General features: G+C 37.8%; 1 protein-coding gene across 9 annotated transcripts in view; it reads left to right on the top strand.

Moving 5' to 3' along the window:
* sh3pxd2aa (SH3 and PX domains 2Aa) overlaps window positions 1-16,258 on the top strand; it is a 110,009-nt gene that overhangs the window by 31,737 nt on the left and 62,014 nt on the right. For all 9 annotated transcript variants that reach the window (XM_053229917.1, XM_053229913.1, XM_053229914.1 and 6 more), the window contains exons 3-4: window positions 7,950-8,025; window positions 11,652-11,728. In XM_053229917.1, the coding sequence (XP_053085892.1) occupies window positions 7,950-8,025; window positions 11,652-11,728 (153 nt within the window). The remainder of the gene's footprint in view (window positions 1-7,949; window positions 8,026-11,651; window positions 11,729-16,258) is intronic.

Here is a 16,258-nt window from a genome sequence, read left to right as displayed (position 1 = left end):
CACATTAAGCAAGATCATTACAACAAATAATACAGTATCAATACTATAAATAGTATATAAATAGTATTATATATATATATATATATATATATATATATATATATATATATATATATAATACTGTTTATATACTATTACTATTACTATATACTATTATTTATATACTATACTATTTATATTATATATATATATATAATACTATTTATATACTATTTATAGTATTGATACTGTATTATTTGTTGTAATGATCTTGCTTAATGTGGCTCTGTTGGGTCAATGGACAGGTTTTAAAACAAAGTATCAAACCAAGAGAGGGCGAATTGGTTTTTGTAAAAGCTCCAAGTGTGCACACATATATCTACTGAAACTCAATACTGGCCTCACTAATGCGTGTGTGGACATGCTTCAGATGTTGCTGACCCATTAGTTACCCAGCTACTTTAGCGTGCATGAGTGAAAGTGAGACCAATCGCTTCAGGTTCACAGTGATTAATGTTCTCATCAGTGATAGGGAGAACAGACACACAGAAAGTAGCAGTGAATGAGGTGGAGCCAAAAAAAACCCTTTTTCTCTGTCTGTCTGTGTGTCTGTCAGTGAAATGTCAATCAGACTCAGTTGTAATAAATAGATTTACACTGCTGCGTGGCAGTTGCCCTTTTATGCTGATGTGAGATCAGCTTTCCAGCCCTGGATCTTTGGCTAAAGGTTTATGAGAGAAGATGAAGAAGAACCTTTCAGTAAAGAGCGCACAACAGCCATGATTTCACCAAGATGAAGTCTTAAACAGAGCTGAGGCTAATTTTCCAGTGTGTATTTGAGGTGTAAAATTCATTTAAATTGGAAATTTTTTACATTAAAAAAAAAAACATCTTTCCATCTTTCTTCCATACATCCACAATACAGTATGCTACAATAATGGACAAATATTGATATAAATACTGCGTTCTTATACTTTTATCCCCAGCTCCATTCTCCACACATACATTTTTTTGGGATTTTTCATGTTCAGGTGGAACAGCTTTTTATTATTATTTCTCCATATTGAATTCTGCATTGTTGTAAAACTTGTTATCTTGTTTCCTGAAACATAATGTTACCCATGTGTAGGCATTTCTGTAAATGATGTAATGATTAGTACTGATACATTAAGCATTTCCTGGGATTCTGTTGGTTATTGGCGTAACGTTTATCATCGGTTTTATCAAAATGACCTGTCGCTGTGAAAATCCTCCATTTTCAACTTGTCTTTTTGCCATTTTTGCGTACCACACTCGAAGGAAAACGCTATCCACCCACTTCCTCATACATGAGCTAACAAACACCCACGATTGGCGAGTGTCTCTGTGATTGACAGGGGACAAAGAGTATATGATCCCTCCCAGTCTAAGAGCATGGTCAATTAGGCTCTCTCAGCTCCCAGACAGGGATGACTGTGGCATTTGTGGGATTTGAACTTGTGATCCTGACGAAAACGTGAATGCTTCTCTTGCACCAAGAGAGCCCTTTTAATCTTTTTTAAGCACAGTTACCGAAATACAAAATGGCCCAATAAATCCTAACTACATAGGGTATTTGTGATTTTTGCTACAAACTGCTTCCAATAAGTGCCTATTCGAAATGAAGTACTTACATATAATATAATTTTTCTGACACTTCTTACAATGTTTGAATGTTGAACATCATAAATTTATTCAGATTTCTTTTTGAGGTGTATTAAACAACGCAATAGTCATTTGGCCAAAAACATGTTTGGATAGACTAAATATTAAAATTGTATTTGAACCATCAAACTCATTCTCACTGTTCTAGTGTCCTTGACTTGAGAAAGTCTGGTAGCAAGGACTTATGATAAAATCAGACATTTGAGAAACTAATTATACCTAGTCCTGAAGTCTTGATTTTGATTATTACTCAACTGTCTGACAAATGAACCTGTACAGTGTTGATTTATATCCAGCAAAATCTGAAAGAATTACGTACTCTGTGATAATAACGGCTATGCAGAGGAAACCTTTGATTTTTGTTTCATTTTAGTCATTCACTTTCTAGCAGAGCTATAGCAGATTAAAGATTTATCGAGTGGTCGTATATCCTCTGTGGCTGCAGAGCTTGTGTTCGACAAGTTAAACACGTGTCCCTGTTCCAAATCCGTGTCCTTACCTCAACTTTACAATGATGTTTCTTATACAGTCAGCTCTTACAGTATGTCCTAATGAAAGGATTAAAAAAAAACATTTAAAATGAGACTTTATATTTTCATAACTCTGGTTTTAAGCAGTGTTGTTTTGCAGAGAGGAAAGCCATAAGCTGAAGCACAGCTGCTGTAATTGGTTGCTAATGATGTCATGCAATATGGCATGAATCAGTAAGCATTAGCTGGTGTCACATGACTCATATTTAGCATTGGGTCATGGGAAACATTAAGTATATGCTGTAAGCGTTGAGACGGAGCTCCCTCTCAGAGCTAAAACGTTTCATTCATTCATCTTCAGTAACCACTTTATCCTGGTCAGAGAGGATCCGGAGCCTGTCCTGGGAACACTTGGAGCTAAAGTGGAAGCTAAGTCACTGTTATGTTATTATATTCTCAGTGTTGCCTTACGTTTTTATGGAGCTCCAGAGGTACAGTCAGGATTTGATGCTTCCAAGTGACTTATTTTTTCCCTTTCTTGCAGGGTAGGCCATCTGATCAAGCTGCGTCTCAGAGCTCACTCTATGTGAGAGAACTTACTGGTCTTGCCTTCACATTTTTCAATGCATTCCCCCTGACGCAGCTCCATGACAGGCTTTCTTGAACCCAATTGTGTAGTTGTAGTGCGTTATTTTCTCTTCACCTACTTCCAGGCCCAGGCACTGTAGCATTTTGTCAGAGAAATTTCACAAGCGATTTGACACTCATTTCAGGCTCCGGAGTGGTGTTACAGAAAACATGTAGAATACTCATGATGCCACAAGCCATCCATGAGAGCAAAATTGGACATGCTGTCTGGGTAGGAGGGATGGCATACTCTTTCCTCTGCTAATCAGAGTGATACTAGCCAATCCCAGGTGTCTGTGAGCTCCTGTATGCAGAAGAGGGCGGATAGCACTTTCCTCCATCTGTGACATAACGTGAGCAACAGTTGAAAATGAGTTTGAGTTGAATTGTGGTGAGATTTCACACACAAATTCTTCTCATCTCATCTAGGTGAGTCAGCTAGTTTGCTAGCAAGCAGACTGGGCAGGTTGACAAGCAAGGTATATTGAGACTTCTTATATACAAAAGCTTGTATATATGTAGGACTTGACGTAGTACTTCTGAATTTATTGAGCTTGCATTTGCAAAGCTGGTGAAACTATCCAAAATGCTAAGTCATGGCTTGTGGAAGGGGTATTCAACTAAAATTTGTAAAGTGTACATAATTTTACATTAAAGTCCGGAGGTCCGGAATAAGCAACTAACGACTGAATGGAGACATCAGCTAGCTTTTAATGCTTAACCATTAATGATTAGTTTGTAGCTACAAATGAGATCTTTGAAGTTTTTATATTTTGTTGTTATAGTGGTTACCACTTTCGACTAGAGCAATAGAATCTGACATGGGGAGAATAAAGTAATACATCTTTGTCCAGCTGTGTTTATGTCATGTTGTCAGTTTGCTAATTAGACCATAGAGGATAAATAAAATGTGAAGTCTTCCTGAGGTAATGTCTTTTTTTTTTGTTCTTTGCCAGTCTTTTAAAAAAGACACAAACTACAAATTGTAGAATTTCACATTTGCAGGTTAATTCTTTTACTTGCGTTGTTTATTGACCTCCATCATGTCTCATCCACAATGCATGCATGCATCTCTTCTTTGGCATGTGGATAGGAAAGAGATGCAGTCATTAATTCTTCTGTGCAAGAGATCAGCGAATATGAATGTAGGAAGTGAAATAAGATGGTTAGTATTCTATACCATACCTTGATTTGGCGAGTGACATTGACTTTCATGGTTTTGTGTGTGTGTGTGTGTGTGTGTGTGTGTGTATGTGTGGTGTGAAATTGCATGCTAAGTGCATACTAAATATGTATGTTTGTGTGTATGTCTGTGAGTGTGTGTGTGCATGGCTATGTAAGAGGAAAGAATCAGGAGATTTCTACGTCCTTCTCAATCACAGACTTGCCACGCACTTCCTTTTATCCAATCACACCGCTTTCCTTTTCCTCTCCCCTCCCTCTGTTGCTATGGAGACTCGAGAAGTCTCTCAGGTGCCTTACTGCTGCGAAGTGAAACAACTTCTCTCCCTCTCTCTCCCTTTCTCTCCCTCCTACATGTTTCTTCTCCTTCCGGCTACTTTGCTTTCTTTTTTTTCCCTCAGAGCCTATTGTCTCCCCCCTTTTCCTCCTGTCTGTCATCCATAAAATATCTTTCTTTCCTTTTTTTCTTCTTGAAGGGAGCGGCGCAGAGGGGACTGTGTGCTGGGGTAGAGAACAGGTGGGAGTGAGAATGAGACCACAGAGGCAGAAAGGGGGAGATGAGATATGAATTCCTGGGATAGAGAATGGGGGAAGTATCTGAATTTGAAATCTGCTTCTATGGGCAGAAAATTCAAACCAGTGTCTCACAGTTTGAAATGAGTCCCTCTCCACATGTGCTTGGACTACATCACCATGTTTTAAAAGCATTGAACGGGTTTTTACCTTTACAGAGTATATAATAATGAACTCCCAAGGTAACTTCCTGGTACTCAGTAGGTTATTATAGCAGCGATCTGCGGGGCCCAAGCACTATTCACAAATAGCACCGTCTCAGTGGCTGGTTCTTGTTACGTCACACAGAACACTAAAGAGACCACAGATGACCATACTGTTCATCCCACAAAACCAGTTTCTTGAAATTAAATAAAGTAATATAATAAATTTACTACTGCTACTACTATTACTACTACCACAACTGCTATAACTAACTACAACCAAACATGTGCCTCTGAAACTGACAGATATGTAATATAAAGCAGGCGAGAATTAATTTGTGTTTTTGTTTCTCTGCCAACATTCGCCTTTACTTTAGTCTAATATGGAAAATGGTAGGAGGAGAGTGAATGCACTGTGGGAATATTTTGAATTTAACTCTCTTCCACAAAAGTCCATGTCAGGTTTCTAATAATAACAAACTGTATGACAGTCCTGTGTAGATGTTTGGGTTATATTTTGGTAAAGATCATGAGCAGATTCTAACAGTGTGGTGTTAGTAGAGAGAAAACACAAATGATGAATTATGTGAAACAAAAATTTCCTCCAAATGTATTGTATGCAGGGACTTCTACTGATAATGTGCATCACATTAAAATACTGTTTCAAGGCTATACATTTGGATGAAAGTTCCATTACCAATAAAGATACGTCTTAGCTTGCATAACTGCATACTCATATATCTGCTCCAGAAACATTGAATTTTGTACTTAAATGTACCATTCAACCAGAAGTACTGATTTTCACGTATAGATCGTTAATGATACTTTAAACTTATTTTGCTTACAGAAAGACTGCTACCATGTGTATTCATACATTCTTCTCTAAAGATCAGATGCAAAATATCACTTCACATCTCCACAACTGAAATGACTATAACTGAAGCTCCAACTAGAACGGAAACAGAATTTAACAGAAATTTCAAGGCCACACTAAAATGAATAGTAACACTGGTGCTAAAAGGACTACCACTACACACAATAGAAGAGATGAGAGAAACTTTATACTGTGCATCTTTAAAGAAGACATTATTAATTGTTTAGTTAGATAGATTTTTATACAGTTATAACTCTGACTTTTTCATTATATCTTAAACCATGTTTGTGTGTGTGTGTGTATGTGTGTGTTTCCAGTTCCACAATCACTCAAATTTCAATTACTCCACTTGCTATGAGCCAAGGCCAAATGTCAAAACTGGTCTGTTTATTTTCTGAAGGAAACTGTTTAGCAAGGCTAGCAGAAATAGAGAAAATAAAGCGTGTACGTGTGACAGAGAGCGCAAGAGAGCAGACCACACATCTGGAATAAGGTGGAACCAGGTGAACAAACACTCTCATAGAGAGAGAGGAGAGAGAGAGCGAGAGAGCTTTCATGATTACCCTGCCTCAGCCTTATTGTTATTTCTCTTTGGCTCCTCATCATTGTCTCTCTCCATCTTTCCCTCTTTCTCTCTTTCAACCTCTTCCTCAGCACGTGTGTGATTTTTGCCATCTGTGATTTATCTAGTGATTAACATATACACACAAACACAAGCTTGATCATTTGAGATGATATTACTCTTCACAACACTTCACAAATGTAATAATGTTCACAGTGACAATTCTACATTTCCCGAGTCGTTTCAGTTTTGTTTAGTTTTGCTGGCCCTGGAGGCGGATTACTGCCTCGCTGCCCTGAGGCACCATTAAATGCTTAGTAAAAGAACATTAGAATCCCATAATTTCACTCGAAACACCTCCGAAGGTTATTTGTGACTGTATCCTGCTGTTTGAAATCATTTCTGTGCTCAGAATTTGTTGGCTGTTTCATCAGTGATTCTGTTCCACACAGCCGCCTACTTTGACACGCTCTCAAAACATGAAACATCTCTCCAACAGACAAGACTATGAATATGACTAAGTGCTCAGGACCAGCTTAGAATTGAACATTTGTATTTTTTTTTTTTTTTTTTGGAGTGCCTGGGTCTTATTTATCAAAGCATGTGTAGAACAAGTTTGTGTGGAAGAACCACCAATACCCACAGGAAAATTGGTGTGTCATGCCTAAGAACACCCTTACCCATGATAAAATTACTGTAACACTCAGCCTCTTGGTTTAACATCATCACAAAATACGTTTTACATTTATTGATGTTTTAATTATTTTGTATTTGAAAACATTGAGAGAGTAAGTCCTCATCAGGCTGTAGTGCTGTAGTACTTTTAGGAATGAAAATTGTAAAAAACAATATAAAACTGTGCAGGAAATGGCGCAAAAAAGATACAAATGCACGTCATTGGGTGCCTCAAGGGTACATCTTCTGTACCTTTCATTTGTATATTTCACTCAGGAATGTGACCAAGTGTACCTTTAAATCTTATTTAAGATATATAATTGGACCTTAAGGACCACACTTATGCCTTGAAGAGCACAAGAGCACCTGATTTGTACCTTGGAGAACGAAACCTTTATTTGACTATCCATGAAACAAAAGAACAGTCCTGAAAAATTCTTTTGAGTGTCTTCATAAAAGCTGGTTTTGCTCGTCCTAGACCCACTAGTTTGTTTATCTTCCTCTGTATTTTTCCTGTCTGAAATGAGGCAGCCACCTTGTCTGGAACGCTCAAAATGGGCAATTATGTGCAGGAGGATGAATATAATACAGCAGAAATGGCACCTTGTGTGTCAGAAGTTTGTGCTCGGTAGTATATTGTTTTATAAAATGGCCATTATGAATTATTTCACAAAGGAGCTCTGCAAACACGTAGGCACATGCACACACACCCCACACGCACACTCATTAGTGGTGAGAGTAGGTAGGGTGTATGCTAGGAGGGATGGGATTAATTGGTTGGACACTTAGAGGAACCCGTCCGGTGACTAAGTAGGAGACGTGGAAGAGAGGCCGTGACCTGGTGGGTCATACTTGAAATGATAAAAAGGAGAAAGCAGAATTGCTTTGAATTTGATTCCGGGGCTGCGTTCAGAGAGGGCAGAGTACTTTTGCTTCAAATGGAGGTACTGCTGTTGTCAATGATTTATAGTGTCGGATATTATCAGTATCACAATATGCAGTTTGGACATTATAGATGGCTGTAGAGTAAACAAATCAAACCAGACTTAGATTTTCAAAGCTTGAAATCCATTAAGACTGCACAAGCAGTGTGTTTTGGGATATGATTATTTTAGATTGTTGTAGTGTTGATGTGTGTTTTGAAATATCATTTTCTTTTTTTTTTTTTTTTTTTTTTCCAGATGCAGCTTCTCGACAAGTTCCCAATCGAGGGAGGGCAGAAGGACCCCAAAAAGCGCATCATCCCTTTTCTTCCAGGTGAGAAAAGGCACTTCCTTTGCTCTTTTTTCTGTTCTCTGTCATTCAATCACTCCATCCCCCACACTCACACATGCAGTGACAAATGCAGGCTGCCAGCAATACTGTCTGTGGTACGTCATTTGAATGGTTGGCTAGGACCCCCTCTTTTTTAATCCCCAGGCTGTTAAGACCCACACACTCACGCTCACACAAATACTCATGCTGTCAGTGTGTCAAAGAATCGTTAGGAGAAGCATAGGAGAGCGATGAATAATGCAGCGGAGCGAGAGAGAGACAATATGATGTGCGTTTTCAAACCCTTGCTGACTCGGCACCTCTCTCATCTTCTAGTCTCCAGTCTTTTCTTCTGTCTGACTGCAGTCACACTGTCTCTAAAAAGCCTTCACACGTCATCTGAACACATCGATTTTACATAGAGTGGGACGCATGATCACTCCCAGGACAGCTGTTTGAATGTCTTGGTAATTCCTGTATATTAATCTGTCTTGCAGGAGTGCAAATTTTGGTCTGCAGTAGTGCTTTGTATTGTATATTTCGAATTAAGGTTGTAGCATGCCACTCTTCTAATAACATAAATGCACAAAAAAAATGCAATAAAATGTCCTCATTTCCTTTCAGATAAGTAAAACAGGAAAGGTTAAAGATTGCAGTATTAGAGCATTAATCATGAATCAATACCATAGTTTCAGTCACACTACGCCTACACAGAATCAGGGCAATCAGAACAGGATGCTCACAATTTCATCTCTTTATATTACAGTTGTAGTATTATTTAGTAAAAAAATGTTATCTGTACATTATCCACACTGTGGGTTTTAGTTCTGTCAGTCCCAGTGAATGAGGCGTGGCCTTTGTGCTTGTCAGTTCCAGTAATAAATGTGTGCCTGTCAGTCTGAATGGAGGAGGCCTGGCCTCTGTGCCTGTCAGTTGTGGTAAGAGAGGCGTGGCCACCATGCTTTTCAGTCCCAGTGAAGGAGGAGTAGACTCTATACCTGTCAGTCCCAGTAAAGGAGGCGTGTCCTTTGTGCTTGTCAGTTCCATTGAGGGAGGCATGACCTGTATGCACTTCAGTCAAATATGAGAAGGAGGCATGGCTTCTTTCAGTGAAGAAAGCATGGTATTTGTGCATGTCAGTCCCAGTGAAGGCCACTGTGCAAATGCAGTAAAGAAAAACTGGTGTCTGTGCCTGTCAGTTCCAGCAAAGGAGGTGTGGCCTTCATGTCACACTTTATTGAAAGAGGTGTGGCCTCGGTGTCTTTTAGTCAGTGAAGGAGGTTTGGCCTCTGTGCTTGTCATTTCTGGTGAAGAAGGCCTTAATTCATGGGGAGTAAATATATCTTTCATTGAATGGATGACTATCAAGATGAATTTCTTATTGTCTCAGAAGATGATATACACTCCTATTGAGCATGTTAGGTATTAGTTTTCGAGTCAGATAGGTTTGAGCTGCATACAGGGCTGGGAAACCCGTAGCAGAGTTGAGTGAGACATGCAGATCTGTTTAGGAGAGAGTGGGAAAGTATCATGAGTGTTGTTTCAGGACTTAATTTAACCTTAGGCTTCAGATACTATTTCCCATATGAAGTGTTTCTGATAGCTTTCTCTATCGAGTTCAGAATATCTTATTGACTTGACCCTATGTAATTACATGCTTTTGTGTATCAGTATGTTTCTCTGGCTGGAGTGCATTTACTGACTTTGCATTCTTTTGTCCATGTTTGACATTGTCCCTGTTATTGGGAGTTTGTAGTCAGAATTCAGCTCTATGAAAATATTTAACCCCTTAAACTCACAGGACCCACTGCTGTGTCCTTACTTCATCTCTATCTAAAGAGAATTATGCAGCCGTGTTTAAATCCTTTATTCTTTCCAGCTCTCACCTCCTCAAAGGTTCCAAAGCTTCAACTCCATGCTAATACTGTTGTCAGTACCATTGCACTTATCATCTTTTAGATCTCTGACTAGCTGAGCCAAGCATCTGGCATAACTCAGATCAACTGCATCATATAGGTGCACTGCAAACCGAAACTTTGAGTCCTTTATCCCTTATGTTTGAGATTGTTGATTTTTTTCTTCTAGTAAATGCCATTGTAGCTGCGCATGTAATGTCCTGTTGTGACTTCAGCGAGGCACACAGCTGCTAATGTCTCATAGGAACAATGAAAATACAGCATCAATCAATAAATTAGCACAGAATCACTAGAAACCTCACCGATTTTCAGTAGAAACATATGTAATGTGTTTCAGAGTTCCTTTAAGAGGTTAAACAGGAAGATTCTGGGTTGCGATGTTAAAGTCAAAGTGGAGAAGTGTAAAGTATGGTCAGAGGCAGGACGCAAGTGCGTAAACTCAGTGTGGTACTTACTTTGGGAAATCCAAGAATCATAGTCATAGTCCATAGCTTGCGGTCAATACACATGTAGGATAATTCATATTCAGAAACAATAATACAAGTGATAGACGGAAAACCATACAATACACAGGGAAACAACGCTCAGAACTGCTTGACACAGTTGGCAAGACTTCACAACAAGAAGCAGAAATATCAGAGAATAAATAGGCAAAGTAATACAGGACTGAACACAGAACTGGTGAACACAATAGGATAATTAACCAATGACAGGGCTGGGCACAAACAGGACGAAAGCCAAAATCAATGCACATGTCAAAATATAAACAAAAGTGCATAGAGAACTGGATACAATGAGCACATTTGGAGTTGGCCTTGAACTGTGCTGTTTAGCGCTTGAATGGTTTATCAGTTGGTGCAGTAAAGTGTTAGGACCACTCTGTCTCTCTCCCTGTTTCTATTTATGTCCCTTTCTCTCCAATGGATGGATGGCTCATCTGGCCCTGTTCAAACTCATATACAACCTTGAAAGTTTATGTATCACACACACATGAAATCACTATATCTCTCTTCCTTTCCCCAGCCGCATACCCAATTTAATAAGGCTTGACACCCACATTGATAAACAGTATCATAAAATGCCCCATGCTGTTCTGTGGCATTAAAGTCAATGACTCGTGGGCACAGGAAACCATGTCACCCAGCACAACACAATATGGTGAGATTGAAATGACTTAGAGCTCAGAATTCATTGTTATTCATAAAACAAGTATATCTTTGCAGCTTTATATCCTTGTAGACCTCTACATGTCCTAAAAACAGCATCCATAGTTCTTGAATTACCTGTTTAATCTGATTAGAGAAGCATTTTGTTGGATCTCGTATAATGCAGTAGGACGGAGATAATAGAGGACGCTGACCTAAGGCCAGCCAAATTTGAATACATTTTGCTGTGTATCATATTGCAGTTGTGTTATGGGCACTCGAGTAGAAAAAGCCTCAAATAAGAAGGGATAAAGGGATTTTAGTAGTTTTAACTCTAGCAGAATCTTCCAATTTGATCATACTGAGAGGGAAATATTGTTAATTGGTGATCAGAGTGAAGTTGTTTCTGGTCCACTGCTCAGGCAGATGTTGATTTGTTTACTGTGAAAAACAATGAGTTTTTTTTTTTAATTTATCATTTATAATTTTTTTGCATGTACAGTGCTACAGTAGCTGCCTTGTGTTATTTTTGAACTCTCTCTATTGTTGACTCTTTTTCCTCATTAAGGTAAAATCCTGTTTCGACGAAGTCATGTACGAGACGTGGCCATGAAGAGACTGCGCTTTATAGATGACTATTGCAGAGTGAGTTTCACCTATGTCCATAAAAAACCTACAAATGTTAATCACTTTTAAAGTATTTTTTACATTCAGAGTGTTTGTTTGTTGCTAGGAGTCTTCCCATATTGTGAGGTTCCTCATGGTTATGTAATAGGTCCCTTTTTACGTTTACTTTCTCTGAAAGAAAAGAGAAAAGAGAAAAGCAACAGTGACTGAAGTTCATTGAAATGTCTTTGCAGCAAAATGGGAAACAGAGGTATCACGTTATCTACACATTAAAAATAACATAAAAAAATAGATGTCTATATTTGTCACAGCATTTGCTATGTTGAATGACAGCGTTGGTGTTTTTTAGAATCTCATTATAAGATACTTTTGTATCGCGCTTACGAAATTGTTCAACTTTCACAGGATTGAGAATATTAAAGATTGTACTTAGACGTGATATACTTTATTTTGCATCTCACTCTCCATCTTTCATTTTCACTGTTTTTTTTTTTCAATTTTATGTCTTCAATTTTCTTGTCTTTTTTCCCCTCTCCCTCCTCTTTTCTGAAGGCATATAGCCAGTGTTACGCACATAAACACACCATTCCTATCCACACATATTAACAAACACGTGTTAATGGAGAACAGCTGCTAGAGGGAGCTGGAAGAGTAAATGGGAATGTTTGGGAAGCCGGACTTTATGGCAACAAGCTCCATGACATTCTCAGAGCACTTTGTGTACACTCTGTTACAGTGGTTCTCAAACTTTCTGTAGCCTGTGACCCCTTTAACTGAAAAAGAAATTCCACTAATCCCTTTAGTACCGATTTATTTCATGAATATTACTTAAATGTGTATAATAATATTTCGTTTATTTGTTAGCAAAATTAAGCTTCCTGACAGGTTGAAGTTGACATAATTAATTTTTTTTTTTTAGTTTTGAGTTTTTGAGTCTGTCTTGAACAAATTCAGTTAAATTGTCCAGTCACTGGACACCACTTTGAGAACCACTGCTCTATGTATAACATGAGGGAAAAAACCCATAATGTCATGAATAAACCAGGAAAATGATAATAGATGCTATGGTGTGATGACATCACCCTTAAATTTTTCCATAACAGCATGTCCTGAAGTATTTTATTCGTCTTACACCGCAGCTATTTAATGAAAAACACGTTGTACTTGTATCCGTTTATAGTCACTTTTAATGTTGTTGAATGTCCCTGAAACAAGTTAGTTCATGTTATCACTTACATTATAGCAGCTATAAACCATCAATCCATCACCAGCCTCCGGTAAAAAAACGCAACATGTCATGTTACCGAGAAGACACCAGTTTTGAAGACTTTCTAGTGTCGGAAAGCTTAAAGAAACATCTTTACTTCTGATTGTTACAAAGCGCTGACACTGTAGGCTCCTTTCAAAACTGTGACACTTTTTTAAATGTGTTCATGTGCAGTGTCTGACATACAGTTTCTTTGTAAGTTGTTACTATAGAAATGATAATGTAGTAGAACAAATGCATTAATATAAACTTGTGATTTGAATTACAGGCAGTTCTACTATCAGAGAAAATTAATCAACACTTTCTGACCAATCAGAATTGAGAATTCAACAGCACTGTCTTATAACACACTTTGCCAATATTTATTCCATTCCGATGAGTATTAAGTAAAGCTGTCGGAAACAGCAGGTGCTGTTACTGCATGTCCCATAACGCTGATAAGACAGGAACAGGACTGTATGTTCTGTCAGTTAAGAAACACCTTGGACTTGGTCTTCCTGCAGTGGAGCCCTATTAATGACTTCATTCTAAAATTTATCCTTGATTATTTGAGGAAGTAGCACATTAGTGACCGATGCAAGAGAGCAGTTTGCTTTGAAGTTGTTGGAGAGGGCAATGTTTACCACCCATTTCCTGTGCTCTTTAATTAGGCAAACAACCTCCATGTAATTGCCTGATGTTCTCAAGGAATGCGTTTACTCGAGGGATTCTCCTCACAAGTGCATGTTTCTCTCACATGCTGTCTGTCACTCTCCCCGCTTTTTTCCCCCTCTGTTGATGGTCTGTGCTAATGAGTTATCACAAGAAGCAAGCAGTTCACTGTCTATGCAAATGAAGATTCATAGTTTAGTTTTGCTTCTTTATCTAATAAAAAATGTACTGAAGCTAGGTACAGTGAATTAAGTTAACTGTTGATATGCATGTTTATTAGTAGGTTTGTATGAGCTGTCAGTTTAGAAGGACTTCAACAATTTAGTAATAAATAGATCTTCTGCATATCCTCAGTTAAGAGGGTTTTCACACTTCTGGACTAAGGTTCAATTGCAGCAAGAGTTTGGAACAGCTGTTTTTGGCACCTCGAGTGGTCCATGATGTGTGGTCCACCTGAAAAGTGTGTTTTGGCGTTTGCGTGGAATTTTACACCGTCTGAGTGATAAAAAGGCATTCAAACACAAGTGATTACAATTTCATCACACTAAATTATTTTGCATACAGTTGAACAAGACTGAAATGCATTACCTTTTAAACTGAAAGTAAATAAATATTAAATAATTAATTCAAGACTTAGTCAAATTAACATTGTGACTAGGGCTGGACAATATGATGGTATCATATCAGTATTGTGATATAATAACATTACAATATACTTTTTGCTGTAAGAAGGAACTGACTGGACTAGGGCTGGGAATATGATATTATATCCATATCATGATAAATTACTGTATGACACAATAAACTGAGATATTGTGGGTATCATAATATCCTTCTATAACTTTATTTAAGAAAAAACTGACTAAAAACTGATTCAAAGCAGTTGATTTCAGTCAAAAATGAATGTTAAAGGTTTGTATTGAATCTTTTAGATAAATGTTAACATTGTTACAGATTTTAATAGAATTTTCCTCCATTTTATTGTTATAATTTAGTTAAAAAATATTTAATTTTTATATAAAAGGATAATTAAACTCAGTTGTTAATGTATATCACAGAAATGCCGTTATAAACTTACTTACCCATAGACTGGAAACTATTATTGTACCAATTGTTCCATTTCCTCTGCCTTTCTATGTAAAATACTTTACTTTTTATAAATAATTGGCACCAATCTGTGACTCTGTATTGGCCCTTGTTTTGCTTTATCAGCAAATTTTTTAGATTGTGATACATACTGTGTAATCAAGCCATATCGCTCACCCTTAATCGGGATGTACCTATTGACCTCCATTTTGCACACAGCAGACGTGTTGTGTAAAATTGAGCAATCAATCCATGGTTCAGAAGAAATTTGTCAGCGTGAAAACAAACCATGAATCAATTCCTCATTTCCATCTGGAAATCATAGGTATGGACTCAAGTATTCAGGCCAAGTATGAAAGTTTGGTTGAATGTGGAAGCAGCACATTGAACCAACGAATATTCCAATACTGTGTATTTGTTATAATATATCACATATGTCATTATTTTTATTGAATGTAGGAAATGAATGCCTGCTATCAATCACACATACCAGCTATATGCTACTGCATATTAATAAACTCAGATCCAGACCTGTAGGGCTCCATCACTGCACCCAGTCTCAAATACACTTCATTTAGTTTAAAGCTCTTCAGAATCAGGTGTTTTTAAAGGAAAAATCCAATATATAATAGTAAATAAAATAGGAATTGTGGCATGTGGAAACGTTTGGACATCCTTACAGTTGTAAGGTCTCCTGACTTATTAGGGCTTGTTAGGCTGGTCAAGAATTGTAATTACGAACAACAATTCCGGAGAATAAATTCTTTGACTCTTCAAACCTTGAGCTAACACTCAGCAACCATGGGATCCTCTTAGCAGCTGACTGAGGTTTAAAAAAAAGATGCTAATTGATGCCTACAAAGCAGAGGAAGGCTATAAAAAGATGTCAAAGTGCTTCCAACTCACAATTCCCACTGTCTGAAATGCCATTAAGAAATTAAGGGGAACTGTGAAATTCAAGGCAAGATCTGTATGACTAAAAAAACTCTCAGTTAGAACTGCCTGTATGCTGGCCAATAGTGGTGGTGCATCGTTCTACTGTGCAGCATTGCTTGCACAAACATGATCTGCATGGAGGAGTCATCAGACGGAAACTTTACATGTGACCTCATCACAATGTGACCATCTGATGTATGCAAATCAACATCAAACATGGGGTTGTGTGACAGCAAGTGGCACAGAAAATGTGGCAAAGATAGAAGGAATAATGAATTCCAGTAAATATTAGCAAATGTGGCAGTCAGTCAAGAAACTGAAAAGAGACTGGCTTCTACAAAAGGGCAAAGATCCAAAACATACTTCAGAATCCACCATGAACTTCTTCAAGAAATACATTCTCAAGCTTGAACATCATTGAAAATCTGTGGGTAGATCTTAAACATGCAAGATGGCCGAAACATTTCTCAGAACTAGAAGCATTCTGCAAGCAAGAGTGGGTGAAAACAAGAATTGATAGACTCCTAGCTGGCAACCAAAAATGTGTGCAGGCTGTGATATCTTAAGGGAGTGTAACTGTGTGTGTAAAAAAAAAAAAAAGAATGTAT

The sequence above is a fragment of the Pangasianodon hypophthalmus genome, chromosome 26 (assembly GCF_027358585.1).
Source record: "Pangasianodon hypophthalmus isolate fPanHyp1 chromosome 26, fPanHyp1.pri, whole genome shotgun sequence".
NCBI lineage: Eukaryota > Metazoa > Chordata > Actinopteri > Siluriformes > Pangasiidae > Pangasianodon > Pangasianodon hypophthalmus.
The sequence above is the reverse complement of the archived record's forward strand: the minus strand, read 5'-3'. Positions and strand labels throughout refer to the sequence as shown.